We start from the raw sequence: 22,861 nt of genomic DNA on the forward strand, positions 1-22,861 counted from the left end.
TTTTCCTTACAATGAGGGTCGTTTTTAGGGGATTTTCCTTACAATGAGGGTCGTTTGTAGGGGATTTTCCTTACAATGAGGGTCGTTTTAGGGGATTTTCCTTACAATGAGGGTAGTTTTGGGGGATTTTCCTTACAATAAGGGTCGTTATTAGGGATTTTCCTTACAATAAGGGTCGTTTTTAGGGGATTTTCCTTACAATGAGGGTCGTTTTTAGGGTATTTTCTTCACCATGGGGGTATTTCTTATGATATTGTCTTTACAATGATGGTCTTTCTTAAGGGATTCTCTTTACAATGAAGGTCGTTCGTAGGAGTCTTTCTTTACAATGATAGTCGTTCCTAGAGGATCTTTTTAACCCGAAAACTGTTACAATTACTATTACTGAGATTTGGAATGATTAAATAAATGCTATATGAACCACAAAGAGGCGTAGAGTGGAATGTTTCCCTTTTTTCATCTATTTCAATCTAGGAACGAAGAGAAATGAATATATAAGTGAATTCGTTGGTTTAACGAATTAATTGTTGAATTTTCATGGGCGTTTCCCTCGTGTTCGCGTGACGAGGATGAATTATGTTTGAGAATGCAGTGAAAGGAAGAAGAGTATCGCTCTTATTAATAGAAGTGTTGTGTTTCTTCGGCATCAAAATGAAGTGTAGTCTTTTACCCCCCTTGTATGTTAGATTCAAATAAGATAAGGCGGAAGTATTGCCTAAATGTTTGTCTTTTTCTTTGCTTCTTTTAGTCTGTCTTTTAAGGATTTGGTATTTTAAGGGTAAATGTCATTACTTAAAATTCTTCCTTTCCTTCTTTATTACTCGTACAATTTTATCATTATAATTCTTACATAGTGAGGGGTAGATGGAGATGGTTTGGGCATGCTCTTCGCACTTCCCAAGAGAGATTAATTTACCAAACTTTCAACTGGGCTCCGCAAGCCACTAGAAGAGTTTGGAAGGGCCTAGGCCTACATGGTTGAGGACTATGAAGCGTGAAGTAGGAGAAGATGGGTGGATGAGTATTGATTTAAAAGCTCAAGATAAAGACGACTGACGAAATCTAACCGAGGCCCTTTTGCGCTGAATAGGCGAAGGAGCAGATGATGATGATGAGGATATTTCTTTTCAATGAGGACCTTCTCTATTTCGTCAAAGCTTGTAAAGCAAGTCAGTGACCTCTCTTGACACGTTGTTGTTGTTGATGATGTTGTTGTTGTTGTTCTTCTTCTTCTTAGCGTGTTACGGGACTTTGAAATGTTAAATTCTTTGCTAATGTCAAATAACATAACCAACCCGACAGTCATGCTTGGCATACCGCAAGCACCAAGGCGCATGTGCTTGCTTCTCCTGTTACCTCTTTCCCGTCCGTCCATCGTGGTCTTGCTTGCATTCACGCAGGAAACGATGTAATTGGTCTTAATATCCTCCGGAAATGAGAGTTAACGATGTCACTTTGCCACCCTTGTATAACGATATCACATTGACACTCATGCGAGTAGCAAGGAGACATCGCATGAATGGCAGCAGGATTCTTCTTCTTCTTCTTCTTCTTCTTCTTCTTCTTGGGAGGAGTAAGGACTAAGATGAGTGATGGATTGAAGATTCTAAGACAAAGAAAGTGTAGAAGAGGTGACAGAATTAGGAATTTTCGATTGGTAAAAATTCTAGTAGAGAGCTGATAAAATAAAAATGATTGAGGGAGGACTAATATTACTAAAGGTTGTAAAGTGCATCTTTTGGAAATGTAGTAGTTGGGGGCGGGCACAAGAGAGTTAACAGACTTTGAAAACTGAATTCGAAGATAATTAGGAGAAAGGTGAAGTCATAAGAACTAGTAGTTATAAATGTGCAAGGATTTGAACTCAAATTGCAAGTCGTGTGTCGTGTGGCTATTTAATTGAAGGGTCTGACAACTTATCATTAGGGATTTTTTTAGTTCTTTTGTGGGTTAGACCCTGGTTTTATTCCTTCTTTGAAAGGCGTTGGATATTCGGTTTAGTTTTATTGTTATAGTAAAATAAAATGTGTTTTAACCCTTTCTCTGCCAGCGGTGATTTCAACAAAACTGCCGGGGTAGCAAAATCTTTCGAGATCACACAAACCATAGCTTGTTGCTATTTATTGAAAAGCTCATATCAAGACCTTTCCAATGAATATCCGCTTGACAAGGTTTGGGTGATTTCAAAAGATGTTTCTCTTTTTCAAATTTTCATTAAGTCACCTATGGGAGGGAAAGGGTTAAGATACTTTCTTTTTACGTGGAGACGTGGCATCAGTCGAGTAATGCCTTTCAAATCAGGTGTCCTCCCCTATCGGCCCTTTCTCGCTGCGCTGAGTTATAAAACATAACATTTGTTTTTAAACTTTTCGTTTTCAGAGAGAGAGAGAGAGAGAGAGAGAGGAGAGAGAGAGAGAGAGAGAGAGAGAGAGAGAGAGAGAGAGAGAGAGAGAGAGCATAAAATTATGTTTTTAAAAGTTTCACAAAGGGAATAGTCTGACTACGGGAGACACGTATCTTACAAGTCGACACCCACAATTGGAATGGGGTCCTAACTTCCAAGGTTTGACATGACCCTAGTTGACCTCGAGTGGCATCCTTGCGCTTTGAAAGTAGGAAGGGGGGGGGGGGGGGGCATATCCGGATTTTTCTGTGCGTGACTTGGAAGGTCCCAGAACCTCCTATGAATGTAGTTCGTGGTAAGTATAGCTAGAAAAAAAAATACAAAATACTGAGAATTTGTTATACTTTTGGTTTTAAACATATCATATTCCGGGATTCATGTAGCTTTTTCAATGTAGAAATATCCCTTCTATGTCATCATATGTCTGTCAATAGGTTCCTCGTTAATTCTATTACCTTTTTAAGTAAACCTTTCTTCCACATACGGATGTTATAAAATGCGATTCGCTTTTGGGTACGCTTATAGTGCTGTTTATTGGCCCGTAGCCTTGACCTTGACGATCAACCCTAATTTCTTGATCATTTAGCTAATATCACTCATATGATTACAGTTAATTAGATGATGACGTAATTTGTTTTGTTTCACGACTTAAACCAATACCCATAACGATCTCTTTCTCTCTCTTTTTTAAGGAGCCACCTGCTTTGGGGTCTATAGCTGTGCCGTGATTTAGCAAACACGTGTTGCTTTAACCATTACAAAATACAGATGCCGTCTCTCTCTCTCTCTCCTCTCTCTCTCTCTCTCCTCTCTCTCTCTCTCTCTCTCTCTCTCTCTCTCTCAAGATCATCGTTGCATTGAACTCTGGTCTGTGATTGCTGTATGTGCAAGCCCCAGACGACGTCATTTTCGGTCCCTTTTTTTTTTATTGTTATTTGCAAACACGTTGCTGGCGCTTGGCATTTATGGACCGTTTCTCAAGGAGCAGGAAATGTTTTCCCTTTCGCTTGCACTCTTTACAAGGGAATGCAACCCCAGCATTTGCAAGGGGGAGAACATTAAATGGTGTTTTCCGGCCCGGTGGTTATCACTGCATTGTGTGTGTGTGAGAGAGAGAGAGAGAGAGAGAGAGAGAGAGAGAGAGAGAGAGAGAGAGAGAGGAGAGAGAGAGAGAGACTTTTTACTCCATCAGCGAAGACTGCATTTGCTCGTGTATAGAGCTAATTAGTTTATTTAGAGAGATTTTATGATCTTGTCTAACCTATTCTTGAATTCGTTTACTGTGTCACTGTTCACTTCATCCACTGGAAGTCTGTTGTCTGTTAATTGTATTTGCTATTTTTATGTAAAGTAATAGAGAGAGAGAGAGAGAGAGAGAGAGAGAGAGAGAGAGAGAGAGAGAGAGAGAGAGAGAGAGAGAGAGAGAGAGAGAGAGAGAGAGAGAGAGAGCCATGAACCGGATGACTCCTTGCAACCTGTTTGTGGATGTGTGATTCATCATCTTTCATATTCGTCGACTTTATAATTTAATTTCCTTGTGTTATTTGCTAGTTTTTGGAAATGTTCTCCTTTGGGTGATGCTCTTCAGACAGTGAAGAAATGTCGTCTTTCTGTCTTGGTTTTCTTTTACTTTTGGGTGGAAATTATTGTCACAAATTATAAAATTGGGTATATTGCAGGTTTTGAATAAGGACATTTTATTTGTAATTTTATATTTACATTATTTATTTATTTTTTTTTCTAACTTGCCGTTCCTTCATGTTACGTTAGGTACAGATGTCCTCTGCCTGGGAGGCCATTATATTATGGTAATCATCCAATCATTTGATAGATTTTCCAATCTATTTTTTTCTTTATTTTTTTTTCTTTTTTTTTGTGAATATCATAAATCCTTTTTCTGGAAGGCTTGAAATGAAATGTTGTAATCTTCAAAGGTGTCAACTTCCTCGTATCTTGGAAGAGGAGATTTAAGCAAAGGAAAGGGAAGATTTAAGAGAAGATTTAAACAAAAGGAAGTGGGGATTTAGGAGAAGATTTAAGCAAAAGAAAGGGAAGGTTCAGGAGAAGATTTAAGCAAAAGAAAGGGAATATTTAAACAAAAGGAAGTGAGGATATAGGAGAAGATTTAAGCAAAAGAAAGGGAAGATTTAGGTGAAGATTTGAACAAAAGAAAATGAGGATGTATGAGAAGATTTGAGAAAAAGAAAAGGAAGAGTTAGGACAAAATTTAAGTAAAAGAAAATGAGGATTTGGGAGAAGATTTAAGCGAAAGAAATGAGAAAGATTTAGGAGAATATTTAAGCAAAAGAAAGGGAAGATTTAAGAGAAGATTCAAGCAAAAGAAAGTGGGGATTTAGAAGATTTAAGCAAAAGAAAGGAAATATTTAGGAGAAGATTTAAGCAAACGAAAGGGAAGATTTAAGAGATTTAAAAAAAACGAAGATTGAAGAGAAGATTTAAGCAAAAGAAAGGGAAGATTTTGGAGAAGATTTAAGCATAAGGAAGGAAAGATTTAAGAGAAGATTTAAGCAAAAGTAAGGGAAAATTTAGGAGATGATTTCAGCAAAATAAAGGGAAGATTTAGGAGATGATTTTAAGATTTAAGCAAAAGAAGGGGAAGATTTAAGAGAACATTTAAGCAAAAGAAAGAAGATTTAGCAAAGGAAAGGGAAGATTCAACAGAAGATTTAAGCAAAAGGAAAGAAAGATTTGGAGAAGATTTAAGCAAAAGGAAAAAAAGATTTAGGAGAAGATTTAATCAAAAGAAAGGGAAGATTTAGGGTAAAGAAAGGCAAGATTTAGGAGAAGATATATGCAAAATAAAGGGAAGATTTAAGAGATTTAAACAAAAGAAAGGAAGATTTAAGAGAATATTTAAGCTAAAGAAAGGGAAGATTTAAGAAAAGATTCAAGCAAAAGAAGGGGAAGATTTAGGAGAAGATTCAAGCAAAAGAAAGGGAAGATTTAAGAGAACATTTAAGCCAAAGGAAGGGATGATTTAGGAGAAGATTTAAGCAAAAGCTAGGGAAGGTCTGGGAGAAGTAAACAAAAGAAAGGGAAGATGTAGGAGATGATTTAAGCAAAAGAAAGGAAAGATTTAAGATAAGGTTTAAGCAAAAGAAATGGAAGATTTAGGAAAAGATTTAAGCAAAAGAAATGGAAGATTTAGGAAAAGATTTAAGCAAAAGAAAGGGAAGATTTAGGAGAAGATTTCAGCAAAAGAATATTTAATGAGAAAAGATCTAAGCAAGAGAAAAGGGTTGATGTTGTTTCCCCTTGATACCTTTTGAGTATTCCCAGTGGTGCAATTTCAGCACTGTTAGACAGAAAGTAATGCTTCTCTCTCTCTCTCTCTCTCTCTCTCTCTCTCTCTCTCTCTCTCTCTCTCTCTCTCTCTCTCTCTCTCTCTCTCTCTCTAAATGTAAGTGTAAGATGTTACTGAATTCTTTAATAAATGGTGATTTTATTGTTAATATTTTGGTTCACACTAGTAAATACTATATGTTCTTTTATATATAAGGCTATGGATACACTACTTAACATCTTAAAAGTACAGAACGCTCAATGGAACTATTTATATTCTCTATAATTGCAAATAGATTATATGTATTTATTTAAAATTAGGTAGACTCGTAGTAGCCCATGAATCAAACAATTTTATAATGCATTTCATCTCCATGTAGGCTACTGTACTTTCACTCTTAAATTTGCCGAGATGATCCAATATTTTACGTAATGTTCGCCATTATTATTATTATTATTATTATTATTATTATTATTATTATTATTATTATTATTATTATTACTTGCTAAGCTGCAACCCTAGTTAGAAAAGCAGTATGCCTAGGAGCTTCATAAGGGAAAATAGCCAAATGAGGAAAGGAAACAAGGAAAAATAAGATATTTTAAGAACAGTAACATTAGAATTAATATTTCCTCAATAAACTATAAAAACTTTAACAAGACAAGAGGATGAGAAATAAGATAGAATAGTGTGCTTGAGTGTACCCTCAGACAAGAGAACTCTAACCCAAGACAGTGGAAGACCATGGTACAGAGGCTATGGCACTACCCAAGACTATAGAGAACTTTCGTGTATGGTGCACAATGAAGGCTTCCTTTGCAATATTGGTGTAATAGAAATAGAAAACTTTGAAAGGAATCCCATGTCAATTTATTCAACTGAAAAGCATTTGCAACAAATTACAACTTCTAAAGTTTCACTGATTCAACCGTCAGATTAGGAAGATCGTTCCATAATCTGGCCACATCTGGAATTAAACTTCTAAAATGCTGTGTATTATTGAGCCTTATGGTGAAGAAGGCAAGACTTTTACAATTAACTGTAGGCTTAGTATTATGTGTTATCAGTAATGCTTATAGTATATAGGGTATGCAGACATGTAATTGCTATATATTAATGATCTTCTTCTAATGTTACAGGAGAACAAGTCCGCGTGCTGAGTTACAACAAATCAGGCGAGTGGTGCGAGGCTCACGCCCCCTCCGGGGAGGTGGGGTGGGTACCGTCCAATTACATCACGCCCGTCAACTCCCTCGAAAAGCATTCGTGGTACCACGGTCCCATCTCGAGGAACACTGCCGAGTACCTCCTCTCCTCGGGCATAAATGGCTCCTTCCTGGTGAGGGAGTCTGAAAGCTCGCCAGGCCAGAGGTCCATATCTCTTAGATATGATGGAAGGGTCTATCACTATCGCATTAACGAAGATGAGAATTCTAAGGTAAGGGTCAGTTTAGGGGCTGTTGAGATGGAAAATTCTAAGGTAAAGGTCAGTTTTAGGGGTGTTGAGATGAAAATTCTAAGGTAAAGGTCAGTTTAGGGTGTTTGTAGATGAAAATGCTAAGGTAAGGGTCTGTTTAGGGGGTGTGGTGATGAAAATTCTAAAATAAGGGTCAGTTTAGTGGTGTGGAGATAAGAATTCTAAAGTAAGGGCAAGTTTAGGGGATGTTGAGATTAAAATTCTAAGGTAAAGGTCAGTTTTAGGGGTGTTGAGATGAAAATTCTAAGGTAAGGGTCTGTTTAGGGGGTGTGGAGATGAAAATTCTGAAGTAAGGGTCATTTTAGGGGTGTGGAAATGAGAATTTTAAGGTAAGGGTCAGTTTAGAGGGTGTGGAGATGAAAATTCTAAGGTAAGGGTCAGTTTAGTGGGTGTGGAGAGGGAAATTCTAAGGTAAGGGTCAGTTTAGTGGGTGTGGAGAGGGAAATTCTAATTTAAGGGTCAGTTTAGTGAGTATGGAGAGGGAAATTCTAAGGTAAGGGTCAGTTTAGTGAGTATGGAGATGAAAATTCTAAGGTAAGGGTCAGTTTAGTGGGTGTGGAGAGGGAAATTCTAAGGTAAGGGTCAGTTTAGTGGGTGTGGAGAGGGAAATTCTAAGGTAAGGGTCAGTTTAAGGGTGTGGCGATGAGAATTTTAAGGTAAGGGTCAGTTTAGTGAGTATGGAGAGGGAAATTCTAAGGTAAGGGTCAGTTTAGTGAGTATGGAGAGGAAAATTCTAAGGTAAGGGTCAGTTTAAGGGTGTGGAGATGAGAATTCTAAGGTAAGGGTCAGTTTAGTGGGTGTGGAGAGGGAAATTCTAAGGTAAGGGTCAGTTTAGTGGGTGTGGAGAGGGAAATTCTAAGGTAAGGGTCAGTTTAGTGAGTATGGAGAGGGAAATTCTAAGGTAAGGGCCAGTTTAGTAGGTGTGGAAATGAAAATTCTAAGGTAATGGTCAGTTTAAGGTGTATGCATATGGTAATTCTAAGGTAAGGGTAAGTTTAGGGGGTGTGTAAATGGTAATTCTAAGGTAAGGGTCATTTAATCTATTATAAAAGTTTATTCATTAGAGTTGACCTGATACATTTCATTTACCGAGTGATGCACCTGAAAATTTACAAGATTTTTACTTGCTTACCTAAAGTTATTTTTTCATTAATTTAGACCATATGCATCAGTTTAAGATTTTTACATGCTACCTTAAGTGCTTTTTTAATAAATTACATAACCACATATAGTACTGTACTGAAGTTTTTTTTAAAACCAGAAATTGAACCATTGTCTAATAATTTTTCTCTTTTCAGCTATACGTTTCTTCAGAATTTCGTTTTAACACATTGGCTGAATTAGCCCACCACCACTCTCAGCATGCAGACGGTCTTATCACTCAGTTACTGTATCCAGCCCCCAAAAGAAACAAACCTACTGTATTTGGACTGACCCCAGGTAATAATGATTCTGGACCCACTTTATTCGGACTTAATTCAGGTAAAAATAATCATTATTTTAGAGTAATAATAGTTGGCTTTAAGGAAATTGACAATATCTTCTAAAACATGCCACAAAGCAAAGTTAAGAATTTTAGTTTGCACTATTTTTTTTTTACTCTGAAATGTGATGTTATCAGAAAAATATAGAAGGAAAAAAAAGATGCCTCAACTTTTCATTTGGTGAAGATTGTTGTGAAAAATATATTTGCATGCTGCTTTATACCTGAAACTGGTGGATAATATGACAAAATGAAAAATGGTGACTGGAAATAGACTAAGGACTGAAGTGGAAATAATGGAGATGCCACGAACAAAATAATTACGTTTATAATGTTCAAATTGCGCTGGATTGCCTCATCTTGTTTTCTTGACCGTACTTGGGATTTCTAGATTCCTGCTTATGATTTGTTTGTCATATTCATTTAAGACCTTCCTTCAGTCAGTTTTTCTTATTAGACTTGGATATTTTCAGTTTTGACTAAAAGTACTGGTATTCCCTCAGCTGAACCTGACGAGTGGGAAATTGAAAGGACGGACATTGCCATGAAGCACAAGTTAGGAGGTGGTCAGTATGGGGATGTCTACGAAGCCTTATGGAAGAGACACAACATTTACGTTGCGGTGAAGACTCTGAAGGTGTGTGTTCTTGCAATGCATCATTGCTTTGTTGAATCATTTTAAAGTTTTCAAATCCTGTGTATTTTCTCTAAGTTTTTATTTTGTATTATTATTATTAGATAAAGCTTCTTTACAAGTACCTGTACATTAATTTTTTTTTAATGTGGTTAAGAGTGGTTATGCATACATCATCTATTTTTCTTGACACTATACTGAAGAGTGAATTCAACTATTACTTGTGATATGATTTGAAAGAAGTAATTTTGTTTCTTGATCATTAATGAATTAGCACAGTAATTATTGTATACTTTATTGATGGAACAGATAAGTATTAAGAAAATTGTTTTTTCCTTCATGCTTTAGTATTATCTGATAGGACTCGAGTTCATGAAGCACAGAAAAAAATTTCAGTTTGAGAATGTAGTGTGTTTCATGAATAGTGCAATAAAGATAAAGTGTTTATCTAAACCAAAATTTATTTATCAGGAATTTTTCATTGAGAAAATCCTGTGTCGGTATGTTTCACGAATGTAAGCAACATACAGTTCAGTACATGTAGAATAATTATCTTACCTGGTAATTAATATTGAAAATACCCTTCTAAAATGTTTGGTTTTGAGAAACCTGGAGGGAAATTTGGAACAAACAAAAATATAATTACTGTACATTATTGCAGGAAGATACTATGGCACTAAAGGACTTCTTAGAAGAGGCAGCTATAATGAAAGCCATGAAACATCCTAACCTAGTGCAGCTGTTGGGAGTTTGTACGCGGGAACCTCCTTTTTACATCGTCACAGAGTTTATGACCCGAGGCAACTTACTAGACTACCTTAGGAATTGCAGTCACGATGAAGTGAATGAGGTGGTCTTATTGTATATGGCTACTCAGGTTGCATCAGCTATGGAATACCTGGAAGACAGAAACTTTATACATAGGTAAAACAAGAATATCACATTTTTTTTTAAGTAACCCATAGTCTTCCTTGAACAGAATTTAGGTAGAAATTTAAAGATATTTTGACTGCATTAATTTGAAGGCACATTTCATATGCCAGAGTGAGGTGGAATCATGAAAATTATACCGTAGATGTTAGAAAATGTTAATATATCTACATACTGGCCCTGAAGATTTCATGACCAGTTCATTTAAAGCCTTCTAAACATTTAAATGTATCGACCAAATTTCACTAGTTTTTATTTGTAGTTTTATCTTTTTAAACATTGGCTTGTCTGTGTGAAAAGAGAGAAAAAGCAGTTGATTTTCATAACTGGATATTTTACTCGTTCTGTTTTACGTGTCACATTGAATTTTATAGTTAGAAATTTTGATGTCTGATTAGAAGCTAGTATCATAGGTGGAAATGGTACTTTATCATATTGCAATGAGGATTTAGGTGTGTTAGGTTTATCAGTCAATCAATCAATAGTTATGAAACTTTTTAGAGAGCGAATACTTGTAGAAGATGTGTAGGGTCCATTTTAGAGATTTTGGTCTGCTCTAATCTCCAGTTGAAAGTTTGTGCGTTGAAATGTAAGAGAGATTAGTATGAAGCTTTTCAAGTTTTTGTTGACTCAATTTTATTGACTAAGGTTTTTTTCTGGAACAAAATTAAAGACCATTGTTTAATATACCATTATCTTCAACTGTCATTTGTTCAGGTGATGTCATTTGTGACTAAAAGTGAATACTGTATTTTCAAAATTAGAAATTACTGTACTATTGTTTTTGCACTGTTATTGTCTTATGTTACACTAGGTATATTTTGGACAAAATTGATTATCTATATATGATATTTAGATGTTTAGAAATGAGGATTTTCTATTGAAGAAAGAATATTTAATGAATTTTACAGTTTTTACATGAAATGCTTATTTTTTCAGGGATTTAGCAGCAAGGAATTGCCTTGTTGGTGAAAATCACTTAGTAAAAGTTGCTGACTTTGGGTTGGCGAGACTAATGAGGGACGACACGTATACAGCGCACGCTGGAGCTAAATTTCCTATCAAGTGGACGGCACCAGAGGGTCTGGCATACAATAAGTTTTCTACTAAGGTATGATTCTTCTTGTAATTGTTTGATGTATATGCAGAGGAACTTGTCAAGTTATTGAAAGTGCGTTGATATCTTACTAACACCCAAGTAATAAACATGATTTTAATGAAAATTGGTCTTTATTTCTGACCAAGAAGACCTTGCAGTATATGATTATTTTTAAGAAATATTTTAAGGTATTTTTGCAACTTTTGTATATGCTGTATGGAATATGGCATTAATCATCACATTGGGAATTATCCGAGTTGCCAAGAGTCAAGTTTTTGTTGCTGGCTTTAAAAAGGAACTATGAAGAAATCATTGACTGTAAAGTGACTTTACTGTAAGTCGATGTCAGATTTAACACTACAATGGGTATAGAGTAAATACTTCAAACCAAAACTTTGAAGCTAGTTTTTTATCAAAAGAAAAGAAGTTCAAGTACAGTACTTTCATTTCTCTATTTTGATCTTTGCAGATCATTCTTGAACAGGTTACTATAAGTCTGGTTTAAGTGTATATTTGTCATTTATTTTCTTTCATATTTTTATTATTTTGTTATATTTTTTCTTGTTTCTCTTTCATAGTTTATTCTTTCAATTCTCAGTTTTTTTTTCTGTACTGGGCTGTTATACTTATTTGGAGCCAGTGGGCTTGTAGCATTTTGCTTTTCCACCCAGAGACGCAGCTTGGCTCTTAATAATGGAATTTTAATTTTAATTATTTTTTTTTTTTTTGTATACTGTATCATACTCACCTGAAGTTCATATGGCTTCTCTCTTGAAGCTCGGTTTATATCGACATTCACCCCTAAAGCTTTATAGTTTTCCGATTACTTTCCATCTAATAAGTTTTGGCCCTCTAGTATAGCAATGAGACAGACTAGCAGCTAATGGCTATAGCTATGGCTTGGGTATGCTGTACAGATTTTAATCTTTCAGTCTAAACGTCAAAATTAAATCCTATCCTCATGGTGCTACTAGTCAATTGGGAAGAGGATGAGTATGTTCAGTATATATATGAAAATCAGGGGTGTATAGAAATAAATCCATTCCCTGGGGGTACCATAGTGACCCCACCGACCCCATGTCCTGTTTATGACCCCACATAATGAGCTTCTGATCCATGCAGTAATTACCCAAAAAATCAAGAAGAGATCTCCTAAAGACACTGAAAAACCAAAACATGTCAACAATCTGGAGAACTAGTCACTGCCAATTAACACGAGAACCACACAGAGACTGAAAAACAAAAATGATAGGGTGCACCCAAGTTATAGTTATTGCCATTAACTGCTACATTGTCTCATTTCTATACTGCACTAGAAGCTAAAACCTATTGTAAGGAAAGAATCAATAAATTTTTAGTTTGGTGTAAACATTGATATAAAATCTGGCTTTGAGAGAGAAACAATTTGAACATCAGGGAGTTTCTTGAAAATAAACAATAATACTGTCATAATTTAGTTCTTAAGGAAAAAAAAATCATTTCTTGGTTGAGCTTATATTTTTTGTTTTATTTTGCAGTCTGATGTATGGGCATTTGGAATTCTACTTTGGGAAATTGCCACGTATGGGGTATCTCCATACCCTGGAGTAGATCTAACCAATGTTTATCATTTACTGGAGTCTGGATACAGGTATGTGTAATGTTTTTTAGATTAGATATGTAGTCTTTGCACATAAACTTACAGTATTAGATTTTACAATATTTATCATTTGATAAGTTGGATTTAAGCAACACTGATTTAAAGGATAAAATCTTTAGAAGATGACAAATTCACCATAAAAGGAGTTATCGTATAAGTATCGTAATTGTTTTTACAGCAGCTGTTCCCTTTACAGGTAGTTGCTTCAAGTCAGTTCTTTCAATTTTCTTCTATCTTCTACTATATTCCTGAACTATTTTCTTCTGTTTTCTACTATATTCCTGAATTCCCATTAGGGCGTGGTCTTCATCTATATTTCTTTTCCACGATTTATGGGGCCTTCCTTTGAAGATCGACCTGCCACTACTGTACTTATACTGTATACTGTTTTCATAATTGACTAAACTGCTTCTCATCCTTTCTCCTCACATTCATGATATGATTTTCCACCATACTTCACATTGAATTTTTGCATTGTACGGCCATGCCTCGTCCTAATGTCTTCCATCTCCCTTGTTACTGGGGCTGTTTCTGCTTCATAGAGATTTACCTGCCTTACATACCCTCTTCAAGTCTTTTCTCATTCTCTACTAAAAGGGGCTTATTATATTCCACTACCTTTACAATCTTCAAAATTTCATCAATTCTGCAACCACTTTCTTTCTTACTGCTTTCTTACCTCCTTCATTGTCCAGTGTGTCTACAAGGTAATGTAAATGCTTTATCTCTTCGAAGACTTACATTTTTGTCATATCAGGATTATCAAATCTTCTGTCTTTCCTATTTGCTCCTGTTATAGGTCCAAAATCTTATACCATTTAGATTTTGTAATCCAAAGCACCTGTTTTGACTCTTATCTTTTACATTCAACCCACACATTTTCCACTTCAATTCATCTTTGGCTTCCTTTTGTAACGCCTGTTCATTCCATTATTAAACCTTTTTAATATTTTCACCACTTCTTCATGGATTTTGCTGTACTGTAAAGTATTTATGCAGAAACAAAGGCTAGAAAATTAGATTCTGAAACTAAAAGATTGAAATGTTTTGTAATGAAAGAAAATTAAGGATAAGTATAGTAGTATATATATGAATTTTTCAATATTAATCTTACCCGGTGATCATGTAGCTGCAGCTCTGCTGCCCGACAGAAAAAACCTAAGGGCGGGATACGCCAGCGATCGCTATACAGGTGGGGGTGTACAACAACAGCGCCATCTGTCGAGTAGGTACTCCAGTACTTCTTGTCAACAAAGAACAAATTTTCTCTCTGTCGTGCCACCGGCAAGACCTACTTGATACGCTGTTGTTTCTGGTGTTGATTTCACGCTTTTTGGTGATGTATTCTCTCTAGATATTAGCTTTCGCTGTTCAGGAGTTATTATCATTACCTTATCAAGCTTTATTGATTAGATTTTGGATTATTTGTTGACGACTTGGATAGATTTTGGATTCCCCCCTTTGACTAATTCAAGATGTCTGACCCTACTCAAGTCCCCAAGTACAGGCAGTGTAGCGCTAGGGACTGTTCTAGGCGTCTTCCGAAGGCCTCTATAGATCCTCACACCGTTTGTTCCAATTGTAGGGGTAAAGCCTGTCAATTGGAAGATCGATGTGAGGAATGCGCTGGGCTTTCGGAATTCGATTTTAATGAATTCCTTAAGAATGCACGTAGGCTAGAGAAGGATAGGATCAGGAGGAGTTCGTCTCGCTCTTTTGATTTTTCCTCTCCCCATGCCCCACAACCTATTCCTTCCCCTGTAGTGGTGACACCCGACCCTTCTACTAGCTCTCATCAACCCTCGATGGCGGACATGATGCGTGCCATTCAGGCTCTTGGTGACCGAGTCGAGTCATTAGCGAATGACCGCAATCAACTCTTGGCCGATGTCAAAGAGTTGAAGGAGAAAAGTGCAGTGGGAAGTGTAGTGAGTGCAAGTGCTGTGAAAAGTGTCAGTGTCAGTGTTACGCATGAGGGTGCATCTGTTCGTGCCAGTCGTCCTCCCAGTCCGGGACCTCTTGCAAGCTCTCAAGCCCAGGGGAGAAGCAATGTCGAAGGACCAAAGGGTTCGACAGGCCTTGATCAGCGTACAGATGTACCCTCAGTGGTTGCGGACGTATCTTGCAGAGATCGTCCCACCCACAAACAGACGAGTGAGCCCATTCATTCCTCGTCTGTGGAAGAAGTTTCTCGTCAGAAACGCTGGACTAAGGTCTCACGACCTCTCAAGCGCAAGGTCCCTTCCGAGCGAGTCCAACGGCCCAGGTGTAGCCACTGGGTCAGTTCGGACTCGCCGCAGTCTTCCGAAGACTGTACACCTCCCAAGAGAGGTAGAGTGGTTCCGCAGCAGGCAATCACTCCGTCTGTTGCTGCACCAACCACTGTAGACCCTAAGTGGTCTATGCTGCAGTTTATGCAGACTCAGCTAGCTTCCTTCATGCAGGAGTATCGTGCTGAGAAGGTTGACGCTGCACCCGTTAACCTACAACCTGCCACGGTTGTGCGCTCAGCAGACACTGCGGCTGCCTGCTCCCACACTCCGGCTGTGAGAGCTCCACCACCGATGCGCAGTCGACCCTGCCAGACGCATGTTGACGTTAGCCGACGTGCGGCACCCTCCGTTGACATGCGTGAGCTACCGCATCAGCAGTGGGAAGGTGCTGTCAAGCTGCCGTGTTTTGACGCAATGCGGCAGTCTCCGCAACCCACGGCAGTCCCCACCACGCACCACCACTCCGCTTTTGTTGTTGCCAGCTCTCAGACTGACCAGCAGCGGCATGATGTTGGATCCAGTGCAGCTACGCATGCACCCGTGCTGCCTGATCCAGCCGTTCAGCTTTCTTCTCCTCCTTTGCCGCTTCCTCCTCAGCTTTCGGATGAAGGAATTTCTGATGACGACGAAGCTGCGCATTTGGACGATCAACACTCCGACATAGAGGAACCCAAGACTTCGCCGCCCTCCTTAGACTTTAGGAAAGTCCTTGCCCTGTTTAAGGAGTTGTATCCGGACCAGTTTTTGTCTGCAGCCCCACGCTCACCTCCCTCTGAGTTCGCTTTAGGCATGCAGTCAGCAGCTCCTGCCTTTACGAAGCTCGTACTCGCGCACTCATCCAAGAGAGCCTTAAGAGTACTGGGAGAGTGGTTGCAGGCCAAGAAGCAGCTTGGGAAGACATCCTTCATCTTTCCACCGACCAAGCTTGCTTCCAAATCTAGCGTCTGGTATGCCACGGGAGAAGATCTCGGCTTGGGAGTTCCTGCCTCTGCCCAGGGCGACTTCTCAAGTCTGGTAGACTCTCCCCGCAGACTGGCTATGAGACGCTCCAAGATTTGCTGGACCTTTTCGGATATGGACCATCTTTTAAAGGGAGTTTTCCGAGCGTTTGAGATCTTCAACTTTCTGGACTGGTGTTTGGGAGCGTTGAGCAGAAAGACCTCCCCTTCGGATAAGGACTCTGCCATGCTCATCATGTCATGCATGGACAAAGCCATTCGGGATGGGTCTGGCGAGCTTGCGGCTTCGTTTGTGTCGGGAGTTCTCAAGAAGCGAGATCACCTTTGCTCCTTCTTGTCGGCGGGGATCACACCATGTCAGAGGTCAGAGCTGATGTTTGCTCCGCTATCCAAGTGTCTCTTTCCTGAGGAGCTGATCAAGGGGATTGCCGCCTCGTTGATCCAGAAGGATACCCATGACCTGGTGGCGTCATCCGCACGTAAAGTCACAGCTTTACCTTCCGTGCCTAGACCTAGGATGGACACACCAGCGTCTAGGTTCATTCCGCCCTTTCGTGGCAGAACCTCCAGCAGAGGAGGTACCCGTGCCGATAGTCAACGTGGCAAAAAGAAGAAGGGTTCCAAGTACTCAAAAGGCAGAGTCTGACTGCCATCTTCTCCAGACAGCAGTGGGAGCCAGGCTCAAGAACTACTGGCGGGCCTGGGAGAACAGGGGTGCAGACGCACAGTCTGTGAAGTTGCTCAGAGAGGGGTACAGGATTCCATTCTTGCGCAAGCCCCCTCTAGCAACAACTCCCATCGACCTCTCTCCCAGGTACAGAGAGGAGGACAAGAGGCTAGCTTTACAGCAAGAGGTGTCTCTCTTGCTACAAAAGGGAGCGGTAGTCATAGTCCGGGACCATCAATCCCCGGGCTTCTACAACCGTCTCTTCTTAGTAGCGAAGAAGACAGAAGGGTGGAGACCGGTGCTAGACGTCAGTGCTCTAAATGTCTTTGTCACCAAGCAGACGTTCACCATGGAGACGACGAAGTCGGTGCTAGCATCGGTCAGGAAGGAAGACTGGATGGTCTCGTTAGACCTAAAGGACGCGTACTTTCACGTCCCCATCCATCCAGATTCCCAACCTTTCCTAAGGTTCGTCTTTGGGAAGGTGGTTTACCAGTTCCAAGCCCTGTGCTTTGGCCTAAGCACGGCACCTCTAGTGTTTACCAAACTGATGAGGAATATTGCCAAATTCCTACATTTAGCAGACATCAGAGCCTCCCTCTATTTGGACGACTGGCTTTTAAGAGCTGCGTCAAGTCGTCGCTGTCTGGAGAATCTCAAATGGACTATGGATCTGACCAAGGAATTGGGTCTCCTGGTCAATATAGAAACGTCCCAACTCGTTCCATCCCAAACTATAGTCTATCTAGGTATGGAGATTCGGAGTCTAGCTTTTCGGGCTTTTCCGTCGGCCCCCAGAATCAGTCAAGCCCAAGAATGCATCCAGAGCATGCTGAAAAGGAACCGATGTTCAGTCAGACAGTGGATGAGTCTAATAGGGACGCTTTCATCGCTGGACCAGTTCATCGCGTTAGGGAGACTCCACCTCCGACCCCTTCAGTATCACCTAGCTGCTCACTGGAGAAAGGACATGACGCTAGAAGCGGTCTCAGTTCCTATATCCGAAGAGATGAAGTCTGCACTGACTTGGTGGAAGAACAGCATTCTTCTCAAGGAAGGTCTACCACTGGCTGTTCAGACCCCCGACCACCTTCTCTTCTCGGACGCATCGGACACGGGCTGGGGTGCGACACTGGACGGTCGGGAATGCTCGGGCACGTGGAATCCGGATCAAAGAGCACTACACATCAACTGCAAGGAGCTACTGGCAGTTCATCTGGCCTTGAGAAGCTTCAAGTCCCTCCTTCTAGGCAAGGTGGTGGAGGTGAACTCCGACAACACTACAGCCTTGGCGTACATCTCCAAGCAAGGAGGGACTCATTCGAGGACGTTGTTCGAGATCGCAAGGGACCTCCTCACCTGGTCAAGAGATCGAAAGATATCGCTTGTAACGAGGTTCATTCAAGGCGACATGAATGTCATGGCAGACCGCCTCAGCCGGAAGGGTCAGATCATCCCTACAGAATGGACCCTTCACAAGAATGTTTGCAACAGACTATGGGCCCTGTGGGGTCAGCCCACCATAGATCTGTTCGCTACCTCGATGACCAAGAGGCTCCCGAATTATTGCTCACCGATCCCGGACCCAGCAGCAGTTCACGTAGATGCCTTTCTTCTGGATTGGTCCCATCTAGACCTTTATGCGTTCCCCCCGTTCAAGATTGTCAACAAGGTACTGCAGAAGTTCGCCTCTCACGAAGGGACAAGGTTGACGTTGGTTGCTCCCCTCTGGCCCGCGAGAGAATGGTTCACCGAGGTACTGCAATGGCTAGTAGACATTCCCAGGACTCTTCCTCTAAGAGTGGACCTTCTGCGTCAGCCGCACGTAAAGAAGGTACACCCAAGCCTCCACGCTCTTCGTCTGACTGCCTTCAGACTATCGAAAGACTCTCAAGAGCTAGAGGCTTTTCGAAGGAGGCAGCCAGAGCGATTGCCAGAGCAAGGAGGACATCCACTCTCAAGGTCTACCAGTCAAAATGGGAAGTCTTCCGAAGCTGGTGCAAGGCGAATTCAGTATCCTCAACCAGTACCTCTGTAACGCAGATAGCTGACTTCCTTTTACACCTAAGGAAGGTAAGATCCCTATCAGCTCCTACGATCAAAGGTTACAGAAGCATGTTGGCAGCAGTCTTCCGCCACAGAGGCTTAGATCTTTCCAACAACAAAGATCTACAGGACCTCCTTAAGTCTTTTGAGACCTCAAAGGAGCGTCGGTTAGCCACACCAGGTTGGAACTTAGACGTGGTTTTAAGGTTCCTGATGTCAGCAAGGTTCGAACCGCTTCAATCAGCCTCTTTTAAAGATCTCACTTTGAAGACTCTTTTCCTCGTTTGCTTAGCAACAGCTAAAAGAGTCAGTGAGATACACGCCTTCAGCAGGAACATAGGATTTACATCTGAAACGGCTACATGTTCCTTACAGCTTGGTTTTTTAGCTAAAAACGAACTCCCTTCTCGTCCTTGGCCCAAATCGTTCGAAATTCCAAGTCTGTCCAGTTTGGTTGGAAACGAACAAGAGAGAGTACTTTGCCCAGTAAGAGCTCTTAAGTACTATTTAAGACGTACGAAGCCATTACGAGGACAATCAGAAGCTTTATGGTGTTCTATTAAGAAACCTTCTTTACCGATGTCGAAGAACGCAGTCTCTTATTACATCAGGCTTTTGATTAGAGAAGCCCATTCTCATCTGAATGAGGAAGACCATGCTTTGCTGAAGGTAAGGACACATGAAGTTAGAGCTGTCGCTACTTCAGTGGCCTTCAAACAGAACCGATCTCTGCAGAGTGTAATGGATGCAACCTATTGGAGAAGCAAGTCAGTGTTCGCATCATTTTACCTTAAAGATGTCCAGTCTCTTTACGAGAACTGCTACACCCTGGGACCATTCGTAGCAGCGAGTGCAGTAGTAGGTGAGGGCTCAACCACTACATTCCCATAATCCCATAACCTTTTTTAATCTTTCTCTTGAAATGCTTTTTATTGTTGTTTTTGGGTTGTACGGAAGGCTAAGAAGCCTTTCGCATCCTGGTTGATTTGGCAGGTGGTCAAATTCTTTCTTGAGAAGCGCCTAGATTAGAGGTTGTGATGAGGTCCTTTAGTATGGGTTGCAGCCCTTCATACTTCAGCACCTAGGAGTCGCTCAGCATCCTAAGAGGATCGCGAGGCTCAGTAAGGAAGACGTACTTAAAAAGGCAGAGTAATGGTTCAAGTCGACTTCCTTACCAGGTACTTATTAATTTTATGTCTGTTATTTTGAATAACTGCTAAAATGAAATACGGGATACTTAGCTTCTAATGTTAACATGTATGCTGGTCTCCACCCACCCCCCTGGGTGTGAATCAGCTACATGATCACCGGGTAAGATTAATATTGAAAAATTTTATTTTCCTTAGTAAAATAAATTTTTGAATATACTTACCCGGTGATCATGAATTAAAGGACCCTCCCTTCCTCCCCATAGAGACCCAGTGGACCGAGGAGAAAATTGGTTCTTTGTTGACAAGAAGTACTGGAGTACCTACTCGACAGATGGCGCTGTTGTTGTACACCCCCACCTGTATAGCGATCGCTGGCGTATCCCGCCCTTAGGTTTTTTCTTGTCGGGCAGCAGAGCTGCAGCTACATGATCACTGGGTAAGTATATTCAAAAATTTATTTTACTAAGGAAAATAACATATCTTCATGTTAAGAGATATTTTATTGGCCATTGCTGCTCACGCTGACATATACGGTAATCAGCGACAAGTGCCCAATAATATGTATTTGTGTACAGTTATAGCTATAACATCCTACTGCTGTACTATGTGTACTTCATTGTTGAGATTAAAAAACCCTAAATAGAGAAAATGAATGACAAAAAGTAGGAAAAATAGATGATGGTAATGACAGATACATTCTTCCTTAACTAACATTTCATTATTCCAATTTATAGGTGGGGGTTTCTCCCTACTTGATCTTTGCTAAAATGTGCAGCAGTGTTTATTGCTTTTATACATCATAATTTGAGTGGCATATCTTACCCAAGACTTTTTCAATGTTGTTTCAGATTTTATGATGTTTTCAATTTTCTGTGCAATTCTTGCCAAAATAGTTCTATACTGTATCTCATGGACAGCTTATATAATACTTTTTATATTTTAGTATATCTTTTCAAACAGTTTGAAAAGAGCAGTTATTTTTTATGAACAAATAATTAACTATTCACTAGAATTTAGAATTTTCCTTTTTAAGAACATTTCTTTCACATTTTGGTCCTCAATTATTGTTATTTGTATTGCAGTGTTTGGTTTCATGCCAAGTTTTACCGGGAAATTTGTGTATATTTTATGCACATCTGTAATTGGTTTTGCCTTTTACAATATCCCATCTGTTATTTAAATGGTTTTGAAAAGTTGAAGCAGCTCATGTCTTTATGTAGGAACTTCCTAATTATTTTGTGATAGTGAATATTTTTTGCACTATTCTGTGTCAAAGATTTTATATTAGGAATTTGTGATAATAGATTTTTCTTGAGAGAGGCTGGGCATATTTCGAGACTCAATTCTTATTGTAGTTAGATGTGAAAAAGATGTTAATATTATTTTCTCTTGCAGGATGGATTGTCCACAGGGTTGTCCCACTCGTGTCTATGACTTGATGAAGCAGTGTTGGCTTTGGAGTGCTGGGGACAGACCAACATTTTCTCACATTCATCATGCCTTAGAAACCATGTTCCAAGAAACGTCCATTACTGAAGGTAGGGTGGTGTTTCTTCGAAAACTACATATTTGATTTTGGAACACAATTAGAAACTTCTTTGATTCCTAAGCTGTTTTGGGGATTAGTTCTCTTTTATGTATAATTTTTCAAAGCCTGTTATTGGAGCTGTTTTAAGCTATCCTCACTTATGCTCTAAAAATGTTGAATTGTCCTCTATAAAAATTAAATATAAATATCTTTCATGAAATTTTAAAATTAATCTTGTATAAATATTTCAATGTTTTTATAATCTTATATAGTTAAAAAATCCTTGATGTTTTTACTTTCACATATCTTACAATGGTAAATAAACTTGAATTAACCTTTCCTAATTTAAAATTTGCAGAAGTAGAGCAGCAACTGGCAGCTGGAGGAGGAGGAAGAAGAGTCAGAGGAACCTCGGCAGGTCCTCATCAGCAGTGGAGTGATGATCAACTACCAACTAGTCCTCGCACATCATCAGCTAGGCAGTAAGCATTTTTTCTCTTGAATTTATAGGTGCAACTTTTAAGGGTTTATCTCTTGTGGATAACTTTTTCAATTTCAAGTTTATGATGAGGATTACTCGTTTGAGAGTTTAGTTGTATATTCTCCTTTTATGCCATCTATGGATGTTTTTAAGGTGTTCAAGGGAAATCAGCTTGAAGAGAATTTGGATGTTACTGGACAGTTATGTTATGGCACTGTATAAGTTTAATTGTATAGTGCTCGTCCTTCACATATGAAACTTTTGTCTTCAAATACGAAGTATCCAAGTGTCTGAATTGCCTTCTCTGAAGGAAAAAAAAAAGTTTTAATGCTAAATCTTTTTGTATAAAACATTGTTTTACATTATTTTCAAGTGTAGGTAATAGATTTTGTGATTCATGGTGAGGTTTATACAGTACTTTATTTTGAAAAACACATATTGAAAGGTTATCCATTTAAATCATTCAAAATTGAATACAGCATGGTGTAGGATTATGAATTACTATTATTACTCACAGATTTTATCATACTAAACCCCCCAAAAATGCATACGCACTCATGGATTTACAGATTTACCTATGATAATCATTGGTTTGTGATCTGTTAAGCATACTTTGTTAAAGCAATAGGTTAAAGATTTGCAGCCTTTGTTGAATACCACATTTTATTTTGTTCATGCAGTTTGTAACAAGATATTGAACAGGAAAAATCAAATGGAAGATTATTGGAGAATTCATGGTCGTTTTATATAAGATAGGGTATGGCTAATTCTTATTTTACTTTGATT

At 39.3% G+C, this 22,861-nt stretch overlaps 2 protein-coding genes across 7 annotated transcripts in view; one reads left to right on the forward strand and one right to left on the reverse strand.

The window, feature by feature from the left end:
- LOC137630549 (tyrosine-protein kinase ABL1-like) overlaps nt 1–22,861 on the reverse strand; it is a 332,860-nt gene that overhangs the window by 100,521 nt on the left and 209,478 nt on the right. The gene's annotated exons all lie outside the window — the stretch shown is intronic.
- Nucleotides 1–22,861, forward strand: part of LOC137630548 (tyrosine-protein kinase Abl-like) — an 86,918-nt gene that overhangs the window by 39,270 nt on the left and 24,787 nt on the right. For 2 of the 3 annotated variants that reach the window (XM_068362063.1, XM_068362064.1), the window contains exons 2-9: nt 6,848–7,146; nt 8,484–8,667; nt 9,172–9,305; nt 9,964–10,226; nt 11,172–11,343; nt 12,849–12,961; nt 21,462–21,604; nt 21,953–22,076. In XM_068362063.1, coding sequence (XP_068218164.1) covers nt 6,848–7,146; nt 8,484–8,667; nt 9,172–9,305; nt 9,964–10,226; nt 11,172–11,343; nt 12,849–12,961; nt 21,462–21,604; nt 21,953–22,076 — 1,432 coding nt within the window. The remainder of the gene's footprint in view (nt 1–6,847; nt 7,147–8,483; nt 8,668–9,171; nt 9,306–9,963; nt 10,227–11,171; nt 11,344–12,848; nt 12,962–21,461; nt 21,605–21,952; nt 22,077–22,861) is intronic. The other variant, XM_068362065.1, reaches the window with a different exon arrangement.

This window comes from Palaemon carinicauda, chromosome 38 (genome assembly GCF_036898095.1).
Source record: "Palaemon carinicauda isolate YSFRI2023 chromosome 38, ASM3689809v2, whole genome shotgun sequence".
Taxonomy (NCBI): domain Eukaryota; kingdom Metazoa; phylum Arthropoda; class Malacostraca; order Decapoda; family Palaemonidae; genus Palaemon; species Palaemon carinicauda.